This window comes from Macrobrachium rosenbergii, chromosome 51 (genome assembly GCF_040412425.1).
Source record: "Macrobrachium rosenbergii isolate ZJJX-2024 chromosome 51, ASM4041242v1, whole genome shotgun sequence".
NCBI classification, from domain to species: domain Eukaryota; kingdom Metazoa; phylum Arthropoda; class Malacostraca; order Decapoda; family Palaemonidae; genus Macrobrachium; species Macrobrachium rosenbergii.
Genome location: NC_089791.1, coordinates 5279630 through 5302900, shown reverse-complemented (window position 1 = coordinate 5302900; position 23271 = coordinate 5279630). Strand labels below are relative to the sequence as shown.

The 23271-nt window shown below is 41.1% G+C and overlaps 1 protein-coding gene across 5 annotated transcripts in view; it reads left to right on the top strand.

Moving 5' to 3' along the window:
• LOC136833514 (dynein regulatory complex protein 8-like) overlaps window positions 1-23271 on the top strand; it is a 67066-nt gene that overhangs the window by 23438 nt on the left and 20357 nt on the right. Inside the window, exon 1 of one of the 5 annotated variants that reach the window (XM_067095743.1) lies at window positions 11601-11705. The exons of 1 other annotated variant lie outside the window; for it this stretch is intronic. Coding sequence is in view for 1 of the 4 variants with exons in the window: in XM_067095741.1 (XP_066951842.1) it covers window positions 14138-14210 (73 nt within the window). In the remaining 3 variants the exon portion in view is untranslated. Of the gene's footprint in view, window positions 1-11600; window positions 11706-13366; window positions 14211-23271 lie in introns of those variants that run through there. 3 more of the 5 variants (XM_067095744.1, XM_067095741.1, XM_067095742.1) reach the window with 3 other exon arrangements.

The window sequence follows — 23271 nt, the reverse complement described above, 5'->3', positions numbered from 1 at the left end:
TTTCTTTTAAGATTCCACCTGACCTAGCAATTGCAGCCAGAGTGACAAGATTTCATAGTAAGTTCCCTGTTCTCCAGCTAGACCCCTGGATTGGATCCCTGAGCAAGGACTACAGTAAGTAGGTCAGGTTAAAACCTTAATAGTGGCGACTGAAGCCAAAATTTGCAGCCTGCCCATTGAAAGAAGCCCTTGTAACTTGTAGCCTCCAGCAAATAGCATTTGCTAAAGCTGGGTGCAAGATTTGAAACGAATCTGGTAACATAAATCCTAAATAAGCACAAGCAAACAAGTTTCCACAGCGCAAGTACAGCATTATTTTCAGCTTATCTTAGGTGCAAGTAAAATCGTGACTGTGAACAGCATTAAGAAACAATAGGCCACCTACATGCTGACATGATTTTTTTATAGCAAAGAGAGATCGTATTTTCCAAAACAAGCTTTGTGGCTAACGTATGGTAGTCTGCATGTCTTAACTGCTAGGATTAGCTAGGTAGTGAAGTGCAAATCCAAGTGATAAAGAAAGGAAATAGCGCACTTATTTCCTTCATGTGCTCTGGACAATTTGTTGTCCTATAATAAGCTAGGCTACACCGTAAATCTGGGCCATGAAATATAGCCTGTCCAGCAATTTTTGCTTCACTAAAGTATATATACTGTATATCTCTCTCTCTCTCTCGCTCATCGTAGCTAAAGTGCTAGCTTTTCTTAAAAATCCTGTTTACAATTTTTAAATAATTATTTTGTTGCGTCCGCGAAAAATCATTTCTTTTGCGGCTGTGTGAGCCATTGTCCACCTCAAAATCATTGCCCTTTTTTTTTTTTTACTATGAGCAACTGAGCGATTTTCCCCCATTCACAATTCTCTTGTCTCTAAGCTGGGAAGAAAGAGAAGCCAAGGAAGAGCAAGACAGGCAAGAAAGACTATCTAAGGAAGAGCAAGACAGGCAAGAAAGGCTAGCTAGAGAGGGGAGAGATCGCACCCATGAACTCACCATGGCCACCCAAGGGGTCTGTAGCCCAGCAACCACGTCTCCCCCGTCCTCTATCACTGCCACCAACTCCATGATGCCAAAATGGAATGACCCGGAGCCCGAGGTCTGGCTCAACCAAGTGGAGGAGGTCCTCAGGAACTTCAAACCCCAGCCAGCAGAAATCTCTATGCTCCTGTCAAAACACCTGGAGAGAAAGGGCCAAGCCGCATTCTGCTCCGTCCCATTAACAGACCATGGAAACCTTGCAGTGATCCAGAAGGACATAATTAAGGCCAACGAGCTCACCCCTGAAAGATGGAGACAACGTTGAAGAGGACACCAGAAGGAGGCAGGTCAGACATGGGCCGACTTGACATGCCATAAGTCCTGAGCTCTCATGTGGTGGCTAGAATCCCGCAACACTACCTCTGCAGAGGAAATAATAGTAACTTTCCAGCTCGAGGACTTCCTACACTACGCGCCTCCAGCCCTTGCTACCTACCTCTGAGACAAGAACCCTCCGATGCTAGATGAGTGTGTAAAGTCCTGTTTCACATTGAGAACAATTGACCTTGGGTCACCTGTATGTACTTGTACGTCTTTGTACTGACGTCCGCACGCCACTTATAAGCGGCCTGCTCCCTTAATAAACTAGCAGTCAATGTCTACCTGCTCTCTCTTTTGCACCCTCTCACAAGTGCTGCAGTTAGTGCCTTCTTGTATATAAATTATATATATATATATATATATATATATATATATATATATATATATATATATATATATATATATATATATATATATATATATATATATATATATATATATATTACTAAAAGGACCTCATTCAAACTGGATGGTATCTAACGGAGTTTTTTATTCAGAAAAAGTTACAAGCTTTCTTGGACAAACAGTCCACATTATCAAGTATCCGTACAATGAGCAGACGCGTAGTCCGGCTGTATTTATATCTGTGTGCTGGGTGCTTTTAATCCTATAATCGCCTAGCTCCTCCTGTGTGACCTCCATCCCCTCTTGACCTTGGTCTTTCTCTGATCCCTCGTTCCAGGTGTCCGTTTTCCGTGCGTTCTCTTGCGTTTTTTCTTCGTTTCCTTGCTGCTGTGGAGTATACGATTTTTCTAGATATGCTGTCTTCAAAGCCGTTTCCGGTGTTCCCTGCCATTGTGTTGTTGGCGCAAGTTATGAAGGCGTTCTCTACAACCAGTCTAGATGTTTTGTTGGTGTTCCTGTACAGAAAACTCATATTTTCCCAGTCTATTCTGTGATCATTTTCCCAACAGTGTTTGGCAACTGCCGACGTCTGATTATAATGCCTTATGTTCTACAGATGTTTGCTTCGCTCTTTACATGATTTGCCAGTTTCGCCATAGTACCCTTCTTCACAGTCTAGACACGCTGCCATATATACCCCCCCTCTAATCTCTTCCCCCTCTACCGACTTTCTGTTTCTAACTATTTTATTCCTGATGGTGTTTTTGTAGCTACCTATTAATTTGAAATTATTTAGCTTTCTGTTGATGTGTGCAATAGAGTTGTGGCCTTGTGAGGCAAGCTGATACAAAGATATTCCATGCCCGTCCCCGAAAGAGCACAGCACGCACTAGACCTGTTGACCCAGCCCCTAGGGGAAGCATCACCCAGGGACGCCTGTGATGAACTGCGATGTCTGGTATCACTGCCGGGCGTCAACGCAGATGGGCGCAGGAAGGAAATCAGCCTGACAAAAGCAATATTCCTGTGGCGCCTTCCGCAGGAGGTGAGAGGCCAAATTAAAGACGCAGATGCCCTTCCCATGGATGAGCTGGTCGACGTCGCACAGAAAATCCACGAGGCCACTTAAGCCTCCAAACACGCCACCGCCCTTGTAGCCGCCGCCCTCACAGACTGTAGCCTGACGGTGGAGGACGACGACCCAGAAAACATAAATGCAATCTACAGGAGGAGGACACTGCCAAGGGAGCAGGCGCAGTGCCAGGAACTGCAGATCCCCCTGTTCCTTCACAAAAAATGAGAAGGGCGGCCACAAGTAACAGCAGTGGCCGCGAAAGACAACGTCTCCCGACCAGCAGGATTCTTCACCATGGACGAAATATCAAAGCGGTGCCTGCTGGCTGACATGGGGGCTATGCAGTCGGTGTTCCTGCCATCGGAGGTGGACTACACCCAGACAGCTGACTCCACGCCTTCCCTGTTAGCCATGAACAGAACCCCCATCTGCTGCTTTGGAACCGCAACCAGCACAATCTCTATCTTGGACTGCAGGTACCACTGGCCTTTCGTCATTGTGGAGGTCAAGTTCCCCCTCCTGGGCACCGATTTCCTGGGACACCACAGACTCCTGGTCAACGTCGGCAGGTAACGCCTTCTCGATGCGGAACCTGCCACTTCCAACCACTCTCCACCAGACCGGGGATACCCGCCGTCTGCTTCACAGCCTCCAACAGCTACGTCGCCCTCCTTCAGGAGTTCCCAGAAGTTTTTAAACCAGAGCTCTGCCAGTTGACGGGGGGTGGGGCCAAGCATGGCATCTTCCACCACATAACCACAATGGGATCCTCAACATGGCTCCTGGAGGCCCTGAAGAGACTACCGTCGTCTGAATTTAGTTACCACACCAGACCACTACCCCCTGCCAAAAATGCAAGACCTGACGAGTGCCCTTCACAGGGCCAAGGTCTTCACTAAGATGGACTTGCTTAAATCATACTTTCAGGTTCCTGTGCATCCTGATGACATTCCAAAGACAGTCATCATCACGCTGTTCGGGATGTACACCTTCTCCTACTCCACCTTCGGTCTCAGGAATGCGGGGGCCACATTCCATCGCCAGATGGACACCATCCTGGGGGGACCTGCCCTTCTGCATCTGTTACGTAGACGACATCCTTATCTTCTCCAGGTCCCCAGAGGAACAACTTCGCTACGTCTGCGCTGTCTTGAAACACCTGCAGGAGAACAGATTAGTCGTCAGGTTCAACAAACGTACATTTGGGGCGGAGAAAACAGATTTCCTTGGACACGAGATCTCCCTAGCAGGAGTACGCCCCATGGCCTCAAAAGTGAAATCAATAGAAAAGTTCCCAATGCTGCAGACAATCAAGGCCCTTCAAGAGTGCCTCGGCATGGTGAACTACTATTGCTGTTGCATCCCAGGCATTGCCTGCATCATGTATCCCCTGACAGTAGTCCTGAAGGGCAAGCCAAAAATGCTGACGTGGGACGCTCCGCAGCAGCAGTCGTTCGAAGAGACAAAGACAGCCCTTGCGAGTACCACCGCCTTGATGCATCATAACCCCACCGCTGCCCTAAGACTCACCACCGATGCCAGCAACATCGCCTACGGTGTAGTGCTCGAGCAAATAGTCGACAGCACCCCCCAACCTCTAGCCTTCTTCAGTCACAAGTTGTTGCCGGCAGAGACCCGCTACAGCACCTTCGTCAGAGAGCTGCTCGCAATCTACCAGGCTGTGCGGCACTTCAAATATCTGCTTGATGGTACTCAATTCACCATCCTCATGGACCACAAGCCCCTGGTACATGCATTCGTGAAGGCGGGCGACCCGTGGTCGGCAAGTCAGCAGCGACACTTGGCCATCATCTCCGAGTTTGGTTGCACCACCACCTACGTCCCCGACAGGAAGAATCCAGCAGCCGACACCCTGTCATGGGTGGAAATCAATTCCCTCCACCTCGGCATAGACTATGAGGACCTGGCGAGGGGGCAAGCAGCAGACCTGGAAACGGCAGCCTACAGGATAGCACTGACAGCACTCAAGTGGGAGGATGTGCCCTTGGGAGATTCTGGCGCAACGCTTCTCTGCGACACAAACACCGGCCGCCCCCGCCCCCTGGTCCCTGCCTCGAGGAGGAAGAAGACGTTCAACACCATTCACGGCCTCTTCCATCCATCAGGGCGTACAACGGTGCGCCTGACGACAGAAAAGTTTGTGTGGCACAGCGTCAGGAAGGACGCCTGCCGGTGGGCGAGGAGCTGTATCCCGTGCCAAACCAGCAAGATCACAAGGCACACAGAATCAGGCATTGGTGATATCCCCCAACCTCATTGGTTCTTCAGCCACATCCACATAGATGTCGTTGTGCCTCTACCACAGTCTGGGGGCACCAGGTACCTCCTGACGGTCATAGATCACTCCACTCGCTGGCCAGAGGCGACACCTATGGAGGAGGCATCAACAGCATCCTGCGCTGAAGCCCTCCTCTCTAGTTGGATCAGCCACTTCGGCATTACTACGGACAACGGCTCAGCATTCCTGTCAGAACTCTGGGTCTCCCTGGCACGCCTGATGGGTACGTCACTTCACAGCACGATGGCCTACAACTCCGAAGCAAACAGCATGGTAGAGAGGGCACACCGCTCACTGAAGGCAGCTCTAATGGCACATTGCACCAACGAAATCTGGAAGGCCCAGCTCCCCTGGGTCCTGCTGGGTCTCCGCACCGCATCAAGGGCAGATGGCGATGTGTCCCCCACAGAAAAACTCTACGGAGAAACACTAGCTGTTCCAGGGGAATTCTTCCTGCTGTCAGCCAACGGCACAGACACCCCCCTACCAAGGTTGAGGGAACTAGCACAGAAGTTCACGCCTTGCCATAAGACCTTCATGGACAGAACCAATACCTACAGCCCGGCTGGCCTGGATTCCTGCACTTACATCTTCATCAGGACAGACACCCGTCGCCCGCCCTTGACCAGGCCCTACAGGGGCCCTTACCGAGTCATCGACAGGACGCCTAAGGCGCATCTCATCGACATCTATGGCTGGGAAGATTGGGTTTCCATCGACAGGCTGAAGCCAGCATTCCTGTTAGACAGCGAAATCTGAGAGGAGGCAAGCAGACATCCCAGGGTCCCCCCTCAAAACGTGCCTGCAAACATACCCGCCGCCCACACAAGGAGGGCCCGTGGGCCCCCAGAGGCCGCACTGTGGAAGATCCAGCAGTCGACGCTGCTCCCCGCCCACAGTTCTCGAAGAGAAGGGGTTGCTCCTGCTCCCCCAGCACGTCCGTGATTAATTTTCATGTCATCCAATAATTATCTCTGTAATCATTGTCTTAGCGGGGGAGTACTTGTAAAGGCGTCAAGCGCCTCTTCATTTCTGCATTAATCACATCATGCATACCTGCTGTTATTCCATATTTTTATATATCTCTCCACACATATTATTATCCGGCCTTTCCACCGATGTTTGTAACCACTTTTGTACATTTATTGTAATGCAAATTATTCTCATTTATATGCCATCTAACACAAATTCTTGCCCAAATGCGTGACATGGGATCCACAGGTCGGTGACCACCTTTCCGTCTGCATTCCTCAATGTATACTTGGCTTCCGAAAAATAAATCAGTTAAACCTAGACCTGTAGTCTTGAATCTCACACTGCTCCTGTTGTCACACAATCTTTCCTGTAAAAACTGAACACTGGTGGTGTAGTGTGGTATGAGAAGAAATGTACAAAGTAAAAGCTTGTTTAACTTATTTAATTATATGTTTAATCAATTAATCAGTTTGGTTTATTTGACACCATTTCACAAACTGTCAAATGCTCATGATGAGGAATGTATTGTGTGCTGATTTAAGAGTACACAGATTTTGTTTCAATAGTGGAACTCGTACCAGTTATACAAAAATGCGACATGCCATGAGTCTGAAATCAGGTCACAAGGAATTTCTAGTTAACTGCCTCACATGGTTGGATGGTATCAAATCACTTGATCCACGAAAGCTGCCTTGCCTCCCTGGATGGCAGATGGCAATCAAAGGTCTGTTACAGTTGTGCGATGAGTTACATTCAAAGTACAAGCTGTCTTACCTATCAACCAACAGACTCAATCAAGATTTTTTGGAGAATTTACTTTCATAATTCGGGGGAAAGGTGGGCACAGGGACAACTCAGATGCATGTCAGTTCTGGAGTGCATTCCACCAAGTCATGGTGGATACTATTATGGTTTCAAATGCTGGTGCTAACTGCCAAGAAGACAATGATGCCTTCTTGGTAACTCTGAACAATATAGGGACTTGAGGTTTTGCAAAACCTGCAGTGAATGTCACACATTCTTCTCTGCCAATTCCTTTATCAGTATAGTCAGTAGGCCTAATGACCCTCCCTGGGGGAGACCTACCACTCGAGGAATGCAATGTGTTATCATATATCACGGGTTCATTGTGCGTAAGATTTGTCACAAGGTTAATAGAGAGTGCAGGACAAAGCTTCAGAGTACTCTTGAGCCACACAACCCTGTTCCTGTTTTCCTTTCCAAGAAGACATATGATAACACTAGGAGAGAAGCTAACTGTGCCAAGTACAGTCCTTTACGACATGATTACTCAGACGGAAAACGAGTATAGAAAGATGGTTTCTGACATTTACTACATAAGCAGAGTTCGCTACAGACTTGCGACGGGCTTGGAGGAGAAGATGCTGCAGGGAAAGTTTTTAGCTTGCTCTGTGTGCAAAAAGCAGGTTCTTCATTGTCAACCTCTTTATACACATCGGCCTTCATCACACTTCAAAGGATGCAAAAAAAAGTCTTTTAGTTGCAGGTCAAAAGAACCGAAAACTCATAAGTTCAGTCATCTGTAATACTGAAAATGTATACTTGCAGTGTAAGGCCCAGACGCACTAAACATACTTGCAATGTCTTAAGTTACGATGGTGTTTGTATCCTCATTTTTCTTGCTTTCCTTGTGATAATATTCCTGTTTTCCGTTTAATTTCTGAATAATATGGTTAGAAACATATTTGTATTTGTCAACAGCCGCAGAAAAAAAAGTTTATTACGATCTGGTATGTGACTATGTAATGTTGAAAAAACCTTATAGAACCCAAAAATGTAATGTAATGAACAAAAACTTAACTTTACACCATCGTAAATGTTAGCGCATCTGGGCCCCGTATAATACAATAAAGATATCAGTTTCAGTATGATAAAGATATCAATTTACAACGGAGGAATTTTAGTTTGTTTATAGTTTGGCGTGTTATTATCTTATAAATTTATTTATTTATTTCCTTTCATCCATAATTTTCAGCCTTTTGAATGAAACCTGGTGTATAGTCTCCTCGCACTAACCTGGCGGAGAAGCCCCGCCCACCGTTGTAACTGCATAGCTTGCAGGATTCGTCAGTATTGTATCTATTTCGAATTTAATCATTAACAAGTATACAAAATATAGCATATCATTATAAAAGTCTTGATTAATATATAAATTTCTATTCTTTCTGCATAGTTGCTGTCACTGAAATACTTGTCATTGTATAAAAACAAACGAAGAAAAAAAAAAAAACCGAGTGCAACTGTATGCATAGAAAGGGGAGGCGTGCTGGTTAATGGAACAGTCATTGTTTTGGCGACAACACAAATAATTATTTTTACTGATTAACTAATCTTTAATTTGTAATTGAATTTATGTTTAGGTTTAATCGTAAGATAAATACTCTTTGGTTTAAGGTGATCTAAAATTAATTTGCTATAGGACTACGTAAATTTTATGCTATTTTCGAGCTACTTGAAGGGGAAATATAAAAGCTATATAGTTTTTAATGTATTTATTGAAAAATAATAATACTGAATCGGGAAATATATGTCGAAAAATCATATGTATGTACCTTTCCTATATGCCAAGAAACATGTATTAAAATGACATAACGTTAAAGTTATCATTTAAAAGCGAATGTTAGCAAACGAAGGCAATTATAACCACATATAGGTCTATAGCCTACGGCTTCATTTACAATACGACTGCATAAATTCATAAACAAACCTCATAATATAATTGCTTAAATGTATAGTCGCATAAAACAAAGGATAAATAAAGAAGAGATATAATTTTTTGGTTTATACAATTATTGGAGCTAGACCCATACGAGGCTACCAATCGGTTCCACCAGATTCAACCACTTAACCAAGGAATTTTAGTAACTAGCCTGAGCGATCTGTGAACCGCAACTATCTCCAAGTATTCTAAATTCTAGCGATGATTTCTGAGTTTGACTACATTTGGAATAAGCACTCTAGTAACTCTAGTTCAGCTCTGTGATAAAATCCTATGTTGTACTGGTACTCAACATTGCCACTGGATAAACAAAAAAAAAAAGATAAAAATAAAATACAAAAAATAAATAAAACAAAACGGATGGAAGAAAATGCCTCGTTTTAGACCAGTTTTTTTTTTTTTTTTTACTATTTGTTAGGAGATATCTAACACTTTTCTGAAAGTTCATCCATCTTTGTTGAACTGGATCAAACCTTCCATTCCTAACCAACCATCTACGGACACATGTGGCCCTTAACAACTGGACTGGAACTGGAGAGCTGGGGAAAATTATTAATAGACCTACTATGGTTAATCCTTACCTGATATTCCTCCTCAGATCGCTCATTACGAATATAAATATAAAAAGATACCTTTACTTTGTGTTAGATTACGCAGGAAATTAAATAGGTAAATATATGAAGCTATGTAAGTATTTACCTTCAAATGGAATGAAAAATATCAGAAATTTGTTGACGTCAATGAAATCAGCTGATGAGGTGACAAGTGTAAGATTCCATATCCCGCCAAAACAATGGCTGTTCCATTAACCAGCACGCCTCCCCTTGAGTTAGAGGAATTTATTTCTGGTGATAGAAATTCATTTCTCGCTATAATGTGGTTCGGATTCCACAATAAGCTGTAGATCCTGTTGCTAAGTAACCAATTGGTTCTTAGCCACGTAAAATAAGTCTAATCCTTCGGGCCAGCCCTAGGAGAGCTGTTAATCAGCTCAGTGGTCTGGTAAAACTAAGGTATACTTAACTTTTCTTTGCATACAGTTGCACTCGTTTTTTTTCTTCGTTTTTTTATACAATGACAAGTGTTTCAGTAACAGCAACCATGCAGAAAGAATAGAAATTTATATATTACATCAAGATTTTGTAATGATATGCTATATTTTGTATGCTTGTTATTGATTAAATTCGAAATAGATACAATACTGACGAACCCTGCAATCCATGCAGTTACAGTGGTGGTCGGGGCTTCTCCGCCAGGTTAGTGCGAGGAGGCTAGAGAGGGTAAGCTGTAAGCCATGGCCCCCAGTTGACAATAAATAGTTGTATTAATAATAAGATTATAAGCAGTTTTTCAAGACTGTCGATATTCTTTCGAGGGAAAAAAATGGCCAGATTGGTTTTTTGCGTTTGCGTGCATTCATTCAACTCTTCTACACACACAAACACACGCATATTATATATATATATATATATATATATATATATATATATATATATATATATATATATATATATATTATATATTTGCTCACCCCCTTTCCCACTTATTTAGGGAACTTCTACTGTCTTGGTCTTTAATCTTTATTGGAAGCGTCTATTCTCAGTGTGTCTCCAAGATTTAAAAAAAGGATAATAAACTCTATGCCGAGACTGGCCATGAATAAATCAAAATCTTGTAGAAGAATGGTTTCTGTAAATTGCAAGGAGTTATTTAATAAATACTTTTTCTTAGTTGGATGCTCCAGCAAGGGTACAAGAAGTATGGCTAATTTGCAATTTGGTCTTTTAAACGAAGCAGGGATAGGTCTAAGGGGAACGTTCAGTTTGTGAATTTTCAGATGGCAGTCTAGGACACTATACGAAGAGCCTGTGGAAAAAAGGTCTTGGTAAATAGTTTCATTAATGACATTAGCCTTCTTTGACCCAAGAAAACGGTAGATTTTATCTTCAACCGTTCAGGCAATAATTGCCCATTAAGGTTCTACCCCCTTTTTATTCCAGGTATGTTAATGATACGTTCACCCTCTTTAAAAGTGAATATGAAGCTGACCCCTTCGTAGAATATGCTAATACAATACACCTGAGCATTAATTTCACCATTGAGAAAGAGGTGAACGACCGTCTACCATTCCTGGACTTTCTAGTTTTCAGACAACACGACAGTTTTAATAACACGATTTTTAGCAAGAAAACTTTTACTGGACTCAATACAAACTTTTATAGCTCTGTTTTGGTAATTTTAAACCCAACTCCTTTTCTATCCTTCACCACAGAGCACTCGTCCTTACGTCGAAATGGAACTTTTCCACAATGAAATTACATTTTCAATAATAACTGTTTTCCTGCAAAACTGGTGTATAGGAAATTATAGCCTATCAACTACTCAACAAACTTTTCATACAAAACCAAAAGTTTTAACCGTCCCAAAAGCATGCTTTCCATTTACTCATGACTGCAAATTTCACAAGAAGTTCACGCAAATTATTCAGGAACATTTTTATGTCATTTGTCGCGAAAAAGTTCAGTGCACAGGATTTTTTCGCTTCAAAATCTCACCAATTCTACGGGGTTTCACAGAATGGCGGGAACTTACTGGTCCAGGCACGTCATAAACACGACTCTTGTTGCATATTTTGTTGAAATGCATGTACGCCGCAGTATGCAATGTCATGTTTCGTCTTGTTTGTTAGAGTGATTTGTTGTGAGTTTGGAGTCCTTAAGCCCGTGTGTAGATATAAATCATCCCAATTAGCAACCGCCTGGACAGGGAAGTGAGACTCTCGCGCCATTATCTCACCCTTGTCGGCCCAGATATCCCATTAGTAACGGACGTGTGTTTGGGCTACCAAAGGCTGGTGTAAAGTCTGAAACTGAGTGCTCCTACATAGTTGTACCGTGTAATGAGAGTGATTGGGTGAGAGTAACTGCTTGGGTGTTTGTGTGTTGCGGTGGTGTTGTGTTAGTTATAGTTAAATTTAAGTTATTTCGAGGTTAAAGGCAGTCTTGTAGCCCACATGTTTCGTGTTGCGGGCGCGTGGATTGTAAGTTCGTTGTTGCTCTTTCGTTGGAGGGTTTGTGTGATTGTTGTGTAAGGGTGGTGATTGAGATGGTTTCATTTTTGTAAATAAGTTGAGAAAACCTGGTACGTGACTCGTTTATGCTTGTATGGGGGCTAAGCCATTTCCGTAGTACGTGGGTTGATCGTGCAGACTATTGGCACAACAAAAATGCAGTGTCTGTTTAGGAAATTCCCAATATCATTGAAGTTAATTTAATTCCTAAGAGCCCATTCACGTTCCTCGTTGGGAGGGTGGGTTCCGTTCTCAGCTAGCACTCTGCTGGCCGCGAGTTCGAATCTCCGACCGGCCAATGAAGAATAAGACGAATTTATTTCTGGTGATGGAAATTCATTTCTCGCTATAATGTGGTTCGGATTCCACAATAAGCTGTAGGTCCTGTTGCTACGTAACCAATTGGTTCTTAGCCACGTAAAATAAATCTAATCCTTCGGGCCAGCCATAGGAGAGCTGTTAATCAGCTCAGTGGTCTGGTTAAACTAAACTATACTAAACTAACCATCGGTTCACTCTAAAGCTAAAGAGCAGTTATCACCTTATATTATGTCCTCTCGTGTTGTTTATAAATACTTGCCCTGAATGTCAAACAGGGATCTATGTGGGATCCACCAGGAGACTCCTTAATTCGCTTATCGATTCTCTTCATAGCGTAAGCTTCCGCGCTGAGCAGAATTTCAAACCCAGGACATTCCAATATTAGAAATCACTCCAAAATTTGTAAAACATATCGATAACAAAGCCTTCTGCATTTTAGGCCATACCACCAACCGACAAGACCTTGTTATTCTGGAATCACTTTTTATTAAACAACTTGTTCCCTCATTAAACACACATACGTCCTCCCCCTCTCTTGACTTGTGTTGTTTTAGGTCGGTCCTTAAATCTTTTGTTCTGTAACTCTGTTCACTGCTATTTTCATTTTTTTTTTTTTTTATATTCTGTTACCTTTCATTTAAATGAAGTTTTTAAAATTTTGTTCATTCCTTTAATCTTAATGCTGTGTATATTTCGTAAATTTTGTAAGAATAATTTTCAGCTTTTTCAGTTCTTAAGTTATGGTTTTAGTTTTGACAATTCTACAAGGAATTTTATGTTTCATTTTAACAGCCCTGATGATGTTTGTGTCCTCTTCCCTTTATTGATTATTTTATATAATATATATATATATATATAATATATATATATATATATATATATATATATATATATATATATATATATATATATATATATATATATATATATATATATATATATATATATATATATTATATATATATATATATATATATATATATATATATATATATATATATATATATATATATATATATATATATATATATATATTATATATATATATATATATATATATATATATATATATATATATATATATATATATATATATATATATATATATATATATATAGTGTGTGTGTGAACGAGACTACGTGACACAGGGTGTAGTTAGGACAAAGAGCGAATAATTGAAAGCTTTCGAACTGAGCGTTGGGTGGGCGCGACCGAGCATTCCTGGTGAAGGCTCAGCAATGTTAAGCTGTTCAGAGGCCCATGGAAACAGGTCACGTGTAGCGGAAATAAAATCAGCACAGAAGGTTGTAGAAAAAATATCCGGTTTTAAGACCAGATTTTGAGGAGTGTCTATGGGAAGCCATATGTTCCTTTGTGCTTGTGGGAGGGGCCAGTGAGGCAAAGTTCGTGAGCTTTTGTGAAAATGTGGGTCATTATGGCGAAAGTAGCCTAGTACAAGAGATTCAGTTAGTGCAAGCTCACTGTTACCTGTTGAAAGGTAAGCTGATTGACATTCAATGTCCTGGCGCCTTTTTTTATTATCTCATTTATGTTAACGGGTTTTCTTTATTACTTCCATTACTCTGGTGGATGACTCATGTTCTAATGTTATGGGAATTATCCCTCATTGTCTTATGCTAGGTAACAAAGATTTTTTTTCTTTGGTTTGGCAGATGGATCGTGGATAAAGGCCACAATCATGGGAAAAAGAGTGAAAGACTGTCCAGACATCTGTCTTAACTTAAATACAGACTATCAGACTTATTGATTATAAGATGGAATGATTAGTGACGGTGATGGGAGAGATTTTTGTTTTTCATTTTATTATATTTGAAGGGGCTTTAATAACCCGATTTTTGCTTATTTCTATTTAACCAAAATTATGTTGGGTTTCCAAAATAAACTATTCTTGTAGTTTAAAGTTTGATTTATACACTTTAGATAGAATGGGGGAATGAGAGAGAGAGAAAGAGAGACAGGGAAAAGACTTCTCAACTGCCGACTACGAGATACCAACTGGACTTCAGGTAAGGCCCTATACCCCTATATGAGGGGGGGGGGTAACATATGTATATATAATTAATTTTTACCTTAATGATCACAGACGACTTCAGTGTTATTTGATGTAAATTTTGTCAACGCTCAAGTCATAAAATCAAGTAACACATGTAAACATGGCTATTGGATTATTCTAATTCTTAATTTATACAGGAGTTACTCAATGGCATTCATTTATTCTTATTTCATAGATAAGAATAAGTGAATGCCAAACTGTCATTGCTTGTACAATGAATCATGGTTGACATAAAGCAGAGAGGCTCATTTGCCGGGGAGAATGTATTTGATTTGTATTTTTATCAGTTAAAAAAGTTTATTTTATTAATATTTTGTTTAACAAATCAGACGATAAATAAAAAAATATATTTGAGTAGAACGAATTTCGTTTGTCTACGTGTAATCGGATGAACGCAAAGATAGACAAGGGACGTTCCCGATTTAGGAGCAATGCTTGAACTTCGCCGCCCTTTAATAAACCTTTTGTTGCCTCCTTGATAAAATTAGGATGATTTTTGCTCAATAAACTCCACTGACTTTAGAAAGAACGGATTTGACATTACTCTCAAAGGTCAGTGATACTTCCCAATGAAAGAGAAACCCGTTCGAAACACAAGCAAGCAAAGACTGTGTTAAAACATTTTCAACGTAAAGAAAAATTCAGTCTTAGTCCAAGTAAGGTTTGCGGTTTTAACAGTCCGTGACTTACATTCACCCTGGTGCCTTTCACGTGCTTTAACATAGCGTCAGTGGCCGTAATTGTTATCTAGACACTTTGGCGGCCTCAAACTGCAGCCAAAACTATTTCACAGATCTGCAATAGTGCTTGCGACCTTTTTTTTCACCTATGTATTACGTCGTGGGTTGAAAGGAGTGATTTTTCTACAGAAACTGAATGCATTCTAGCGCTGAGATTGTTTTTACCGTAATGTGAAATTAGCAACTTGGGGTGACCTCTCCAGCTGTCCCAGTACCCCATTCCAAGGACATCATGGTTGCTTTTAAGCACGTTTATATGACTGTATTTTCAATGAGAAAGATTGCACATCGCGCCTACAGACCAGTACTGGATGCTTAGGTTATTCGATGCTAAATGCTAATCTATTTTAGCGAGTTATATAACATGAAGATAAGAGTAGTATCACATAATATTTGCTTCAGTACTTTTTTCTCTATCGTTATTCTGGTGATTTTGTTATTGTCATGTGCGTTCTTACTGTCTTTACCGCAACTTAAATTGCTGTTACCACTGTCATTACTAGAGTTAACAACAGTTGCAGTAACAGAAGTAAAAGCTGTGGTTCATGGTCAGAACTATCAAGTGCTAATCATGAGACTTCATTTGTTATGTTACGTCAAGAGCCAACCTCAGACCATGTAAGACACTCGTGCGTAATTTGTTGACTAGAGCTGACAGCTCAAAGACGCAAACTCTTATTGCATCTAATATCATACATTGAATTTAAGCAAAAAATTTGATTTCTGGAAACTCGTTTTCTTAGAGAGCTCCAAACCTTGAACAGGCCCCTTTATCCCGAATTTTGATAATTTAAGCACTAACATTGAACTCTTGGTTATGATTCATTCGCATTAATAATCTAAGTTATTCTTAGACCAGAAAGTCCTTCTCCAGCAAGTGATGATTTATTTGATTTGATCCGATTTGCTCTGTTATTTATTGTGTTTGTTTTTCTTGGTTATTTCTCTTATAGTTTATTCTTTGCTGCTCTGTTCCTTATTTCGGGGCCCTTGGGCGGTAGCTTTCTGCTTTCCAACTGTGGTTGGGAGAGTGAATAAGGCTATGCGAATTCCCAAAACTTTGCTCTTATTAAACCTAAAATGTAATGCATCAAGTGTGAATGAAGGAAATGCAGTTTAAGATCAAATAAAGCGGAAGTAGACTACGTTGTCTGCTGACAACATAGAGAAATAGAGAGATGCAAATGAACCCTGGACGAATTACGTAGTTTCATTTCAATAATAAGTTGTCTCCTCATATATATATTATATATATATATATATATATATATATATATATATATATATATTATATATATATATGTACATTATATATATTATATATATACACATATATATGGTATATATATATATATAATATATTACATATTTACATATATATCTTCTTCTTCTTCGTTTTAACGTGCTTTTATACCCATTTTTATATGGGGTAAGCACGGTGCCTTCTTTGAAGGACTTTGATTTGGCGGTGGGGTAGGCCGTAACCTCGACCGGCTGCCCTGCCTGACATCGCTTAGACCCCGGTAACGAATGTGTACATGTATTACCGAAACCCCTGCTCCCTTTCTCCCAGCAGCACGAGGAGAACTGGGCGGGTAGTCCGACAGTTTGAGACGTGTGAGGTGTCTGTTATGTTTTTAGATGTTGGAGTGGCTTTGTTTATGTGTGTATTAGTCTGTAACATCCATTTGCTTTCAGCAAACCTATCCATTGATTACATACATAATCCCGGGATGTCTACACGGATAGCAAAGTTTCCGCCTCTGACTGGTCGGCTGCGGGGATTGAACCCTCGCCACAGGCTTCTATGAAGTCTGTGGTTGCCACTCTACCAACCAAGCCATCGAGGCTCATATTTACATATATATATATATATATTTATATATTATATATATTAAATATATATATATATATATATATATATATATATATATATATATATATATATATATATATATATATATATATATATATATATATATATATATATATATATATATATATATATATATATATATATATATATACTGGCTGACCAACCCGTCACTGCCCGGGAAAACTGAATGATAACCGATAAACTCTTTCTCCTCCCTAACACCCCCTCTATTCTCTCTCTTTTCCTCGCTCTCCTCTCTAACACCCCCTCTACTCTCTCTCTCTCATTTCCTCTCCCTCACCCTTTCTTTCTTTCTCATCCCTAACACCCCCCTCTGCTCTCCCTTTCCTGTTAAGATGGTTGCATCAGTTAGATTGTCCAGCATTTTTAACATTTTATATTTAGCCCCTTCTCACCCCTCATTCCTCTCGGGGCCGAATTTGGACTTAAAGGGCATCAGGAGTGTTAGTATTCCTCTCAGCAACCTTGAAAACTATGGACTAGAAACAAATATCTGTCGTTTTCAGTTATTTTTATGTCATCCCCTTCCCACCCACGCCCCCTTTGGTGCCAGTGATGTCTTACCCCCACAGTATTCTTTTACAGATAGTAAGTCATATGTATACCGAAATAAGGTATGATAAATTCGTAGTTATTTGATTACTAAGTCTACCGGCAGAACCAGCCCCGTTTCAGGAAAGCCCTTCCCACCCCAACCTTTCTTGGTGCTAGTGATGTCTTACCCGCACAGAATTCTTTTCAAGATAAGCCATATGTATACCAAGTTTGGTTGAAATTGCTCAGTGCATTTCAGAGTTATGCTGGAACATATATATATATATATATATATATATATATATATATATATATATATATATATATATATATATATATATATATATATATATATATATATGTATATATATATATATATATATATATATATATATATATATATATATATATATATATATATATATATATATATAGTCCTCACGTGAAAATAAAAGGAAATGGTACCAAGACTTTCAACTTTTATTCCAAAGTCATCTTCAGGGTACTATCACGTGAAAATAAAAGGAAATGGTACCAAGACTTTCAACTTTTATTCCAAAGTCATCTTCAGGGTACTAATCAGAGTTAAGAAAATAACAGATACAAGAAAGCAATGTGGGGTCACAGATAACAGCAAAATATGTCAACTAGCTATTTAAGTATGTAAACAACATTCTTCAAAAAACAAAGACATACTTAGTGGAAATATGTAATTACTACAAATGCCAGTACAAAACTATCTGTTAGTAAAAAATCTAACAGCTTGTTTTACTCTTGCATCCTTAAGAATAAAGCTTTTTAACAATTCGTCCATCTTAAAAAGACCGTCGCTCAAATTCATGTTGCTAAAAGAACTAATGAGGCATCCTTCGACCAACAATCAGGCATGCAATGAAGAACTCTTAAAAACAACTCTAGCTGAATTCCAATCTATTGGGTGTTCAAAGTCTCTTACTTGACAAAAATTGGCGCTTGAGCTGGTTGCAACCCGTACATTATATTCATGCTGTGTGACTCTCTTACTTAGTTCCTTACTAGATTGTCCAATATAAGGTAAATTACAAATTGAGCAGTTAATTTTGTACACCCCTCCTGCTGGCATTTCTGGTTTGTTACAAAACAACGTATACTTGATAGACGAAGTATTACTGAAAACAACATTTATTTTCAGACATTTCAGGCTACGTACAATCGATAAAAATTCACAACGGTATGGCAAAACTAAAGTATTTTCAATGTCTAATTACTTGACCTTTCATGACTATAAAGTGCTTTTTTGGCACTTTGGAGGCAACTATCGATAAAATTCAAAGGATAACTAATTCTTCTGCAATTACATAGATGTTCTGAATTTACTCTGCTAAAAACTCAGGATCACAAATTCTGTACGGTCTTAAAAACATCCCTGAGAAGACTGATCGTTTTATCTTGGTGTGATGACTGGAAAAATTGGGAATGAAAGCATTCACTGCTGTTGGTTTCGGGCATAGTTTAAATTTAAATCCGTTGTCGGTTCTCATAACGATCTTGTCAAGAAATATCAGGGTTTTATTTTGTTCTGTTTCCAATTTGAAATTTATGGATGGAACCAGGCCATTCCAAATTTCTAAAAACTCATAGGGGTCACGATCCAAAGGCCACCGGCGTATTATGTCGTCGAAGTATCTGTACCATGTCAAAGACCCAGTGCTTGGCCTCTGGCTATTCTATATTCAATTCAATTCAAAGTGAACGTAATGACATTTGGTAAGTATCTGATTTCATAAAATTCCATGTAAATATTTGAGAGAGTTGCAGATAAACAACTTCCCATTGCCAAACCAAAAATCTGTCTATAAAAAGAACCATTAAGCATAAAGTATTATCAACTACGCACAACTTTATCAACTTAACAAAAACATGATGGGAAATAGGAATAGCTATATCATTTATTTTTTCTTGTAGAAACTGTAGCAAATCGTCAATGGGCACTTTTGTGAACAGTGAACTGACATCAGAACTAATCAACCTACAATTTGTATCTTTACCTTTCAGCTTTGTGATAAGATCTTCCGTATTTTTATTATGTGCCTTTGATATATTTCCTATAAGCGGATTTAACAAAGAGCCTAACCATTTTGATAGATGATAAGAGGCTGAGCCTATCGAACTGATAATGGGCCTGATTGGTTGACCTGCTTTATGAATCTCTACTGTGCCATACATATAAGAAAGAGTGGCATTAACGGCAGAGAATTTTTTGGCTAGTTCATGGTGGGACCCTAACAAAGATTTCACAGTACTGTTATAATACTTATTAACTTTACCGGATTACAGGATTGTAAGGAAAAGAAACGGGCAAAGATTCGGGCATCCCCTTTCTGGATAGAAGTGCCAAAGAACTTCGTAGGATAAAAGGGTCTCTGTGCCAGATTGTCAGTGCCAAGAGAGCTCAGTGGCTCTTTTTAGGCTACCTGAAGTTATCTAGCCCAAGATTTTCTGTCATAGAGCTTTTTTAGGTTGATGTTTTTTCTTGGTAGTGGGATTGGTTGAACCGAGCCTGAGGAGGACATTGGGGTGCCACCCGTGTTGTCTTCTTTGGTGGCCGAAACAGGGGCATTCACTACAGGCTCTACCCTGAGTTGTCGCAGTTCCGTGAATTAATCAGCAATTTGAGACATGGCAGAATCTTTACTTATGACCGTGTCTGCGGGGGACTGGGAAAGAGAGGAAAAGGTCGTGGTGGGTGTGATAGGCTTGCAGTTCACCATGACCAGAGCAGGCATGGGTTGCGAGGCTGCACCTTGAGTTGAGCTTCTGCTGTGGTCGGAAGAATCCGTCTCTCTTACCGGCACTGGTAGCGGAGCCAAACTGGGAGAAGAGAGGGAATCTGGATTGGGATCTCTTGAATGGAGATCGGGGCCGCACTCTGGCGCTGGCACTAAAGCAGGTTCAGGCACTGGTATTGTATGGGGAATTTGCTCGCCGTTTGGGACAGACAGAGCTTGGCACTGCTCAGTGCACCCAAGTGACACTGGCAGAGATCGCGACTCAAGTTTGGGATCTCCTGGGGGAGATCTATTTGGTGCCTTGGCACTGGCACTGGGGCAGGGTCAGGCACTGGTATTGTATTGGGAATTGCTCACCGTTCGGAATGGACAGAGTTTGGCATTGCTCAGTGCACCAAAGTGACACTGGCAGAGATTGGGAATCAAGTGTGGGATCTTAGGGAGGGAGATTCTGAGTGTGCTTTGGCACTGGAATGGAATTTTGAATGGGCTCTGGAATCGACTTTGATGGAGGTGACCACTGCACATTGTACTCAGGTGGCACTGGCAGTGGAATGAATACGGGTATTTAAGTCTTACGCATGCCCAACGAATGATGTGAGGATTTTGGACCCCTGGATTGCTGCAATTTAGATGGGGACTGGAAATCCTATCCCAGAAGGAGTTCACAACCTCCAGGAATATAGCTTGCTACTGCATGGTTGCAGATTTTGGATCTATGAGGTCTTGTGACTCTCAACTGAACACTAGGGAGCATCATTTTAAATTGATTGATACCCTCAAATGTGACGAGTTTACATCGGTTAACATTAGCTCCACAGGGAACCTTGTCCTTCCTTATGAGGAAAACTTGTGCCCTGGAGTCATCAAATGGCTTGACCCGGCGTGCAGGGTAGCTACTTCGAGGAGGTGTCACACATATGGGACCCTTGGCTGGAGGGCCTGAGGACTTTGGATTTGTAACTGCCAAAGCAATGGCAGGAGTACTTGATTCATTATTAGGGTATTTAGCCTGCGTGGATGAGTGGCCATAAACCTTGCAAGCAGTGCAATTGCAATAACTCTGGCTGTAATCTCTTCGTAGCATTGCCCCTGTGGAGAGAGCAGGCTTTTTATTTGGTACCTCAGGAGTCAGGGGGACTTGTTGTGGGGGATCCCCGGGAGGGGGTTTGAAAGGTGCCGTGGGCAGTGCCTGGGGCTTGTTTCAGCACTGCTCTGTGGGATATCTGGCTTTCTTGCAGTAGCCACATACAATGGGCCTCTGTAAGTGCCCGTTCTTTGGCGGAGGGATGCCGGAGGAGAAAGAAGGAGGGCAGATCTTGCGTCCCAGTGAGCTTGCAAGGGCATGATGGGTGTCCTACGTGTCTGCGAGGTGACAACACTCCACTAGGGTCGTGGGCACTTATTTGCAGACATGGGTGGCTAGGGCAGAAGGCACGTAGTATAAGAAACTTTCAATCTTGAACCACCCGAGGATGTCCTTGGCAGAGGAGACTCCCAAGGACTCTAACCATTTATAGAGGGCCCTATCTGATTGATATACCTAGTCAGACCAGGTCTGACCTGCTTCCTTTATCTGGCCTCTCCAGCATTCAGGGGTGATTTTGTATGCCGTCATGATAGCTTTGCGCACTTCCACCGGTTCCCCCTGATCCACTCAAGGAGGGTGTTGAAAGCAATTAGACCCTTTCCTCCAAGGAATTTTCCCATGAGTAGGGAGACTTCTGCGGGAGCGAGTGGGTATGCTCCGATTGAGCCACACCTTGGGCTCGGCCTTGGACCACTTGGGAATAAAGGTATGAGCCTGAGTGAGGGAGGATGCGCCAGGGGCTGAAGAGGAGCTGGTATTGCCAGTTTGGGCCATCTGGAGCTCATGGGCCAGCTGCTTTACTTCCCATTCGATCCTATCCTTTCTATCTTGCTCTTCCTTCTTATCCTTTCTTGTTCTTCCCTTTTTTCCTTTCCTTCTTGTTCTTCCCTCTTCTCCTTTCTTTCTTGTTCTTCATCCCCTCTCCTTCTTGGCACCATCTACTTTTGCTTGGACCCAGTCCATCAGGGTTTGTCCTGTCAATCCCAGCCCCTTCCCCAACCCAGTGAATGCTTTATTGTCCTCTGCTTGCATTGTGCTGGTATTACAGGCATTGTAGGACAATACCTGGGAGGAAAGAGTGGGGTTGGGTTTCTGGAGAACTCCAGTTGATTTGTAAAGAACTTAATTTTCAGGGGGGTTCTTGAAAGACTCAAGTTTGCTTGTGATGAACTGGTTTCAATATGTCTAAAAGACTCAGGGCTGTTTGAGTGAACAGGTTCGATATGTCTAAAGAGACTCAATATTGGTCGAAATTAACAGAGTCAGAATGTCTGAATATGACTCAAAATTCGTGACAAACGGTTTCAATATGTCTAAAAGACTCAGGTGTTTGTGATGAACGAAATTTAATACGTCTGAATAAGACTCAGTTCGTGATGAATGAATTTTAATGTCTGAATAAGACTCAATTGTTCGTGATGAAAGAATTTTAGCATGCACGTGGCCTAACACTTCCCTATCGATATTTTCAGTCACAGTTTCACTTCCTAGCCTAACATAAAATAAAAATATACCACTGTACTCACTGTGTGGAACTGCTTGGCTGATCTATCTATATATAAAAGCGAATGTTTGTATGTTTGTAACATTGTGACCTATAGAAATCCGAAGCACTTGACTGATCTAGACAAAATTTGGCACGTGGCCATCATTTGACCCAAACTGGATAATAAGGTAGGTTTCAAACCTATACCCCCTTCCCCTTAAATGGGGCTGGTGCTGCCTATAGACTTAGTAACTAATGTGTTAAATAAACTCTACAGGTTTATCATACCTCATTTCATTTACTCGATACCATAGAAATATATTGTTGAAAATGCTTTTTTTTTCTGTGATTAACAAATCTATATCAATGTTTGTGTTTAGGTTTAGTGGGGGTGTGTTTAGGTTTAGTGGGGGGTGTGTGTTTAGGTTTAGTGGGGATGCGTTTAGGGTTATTTGGGGGCAAGTTTAGGTTTAGTGTGGGGTGTGTTTATGTTTTGTGG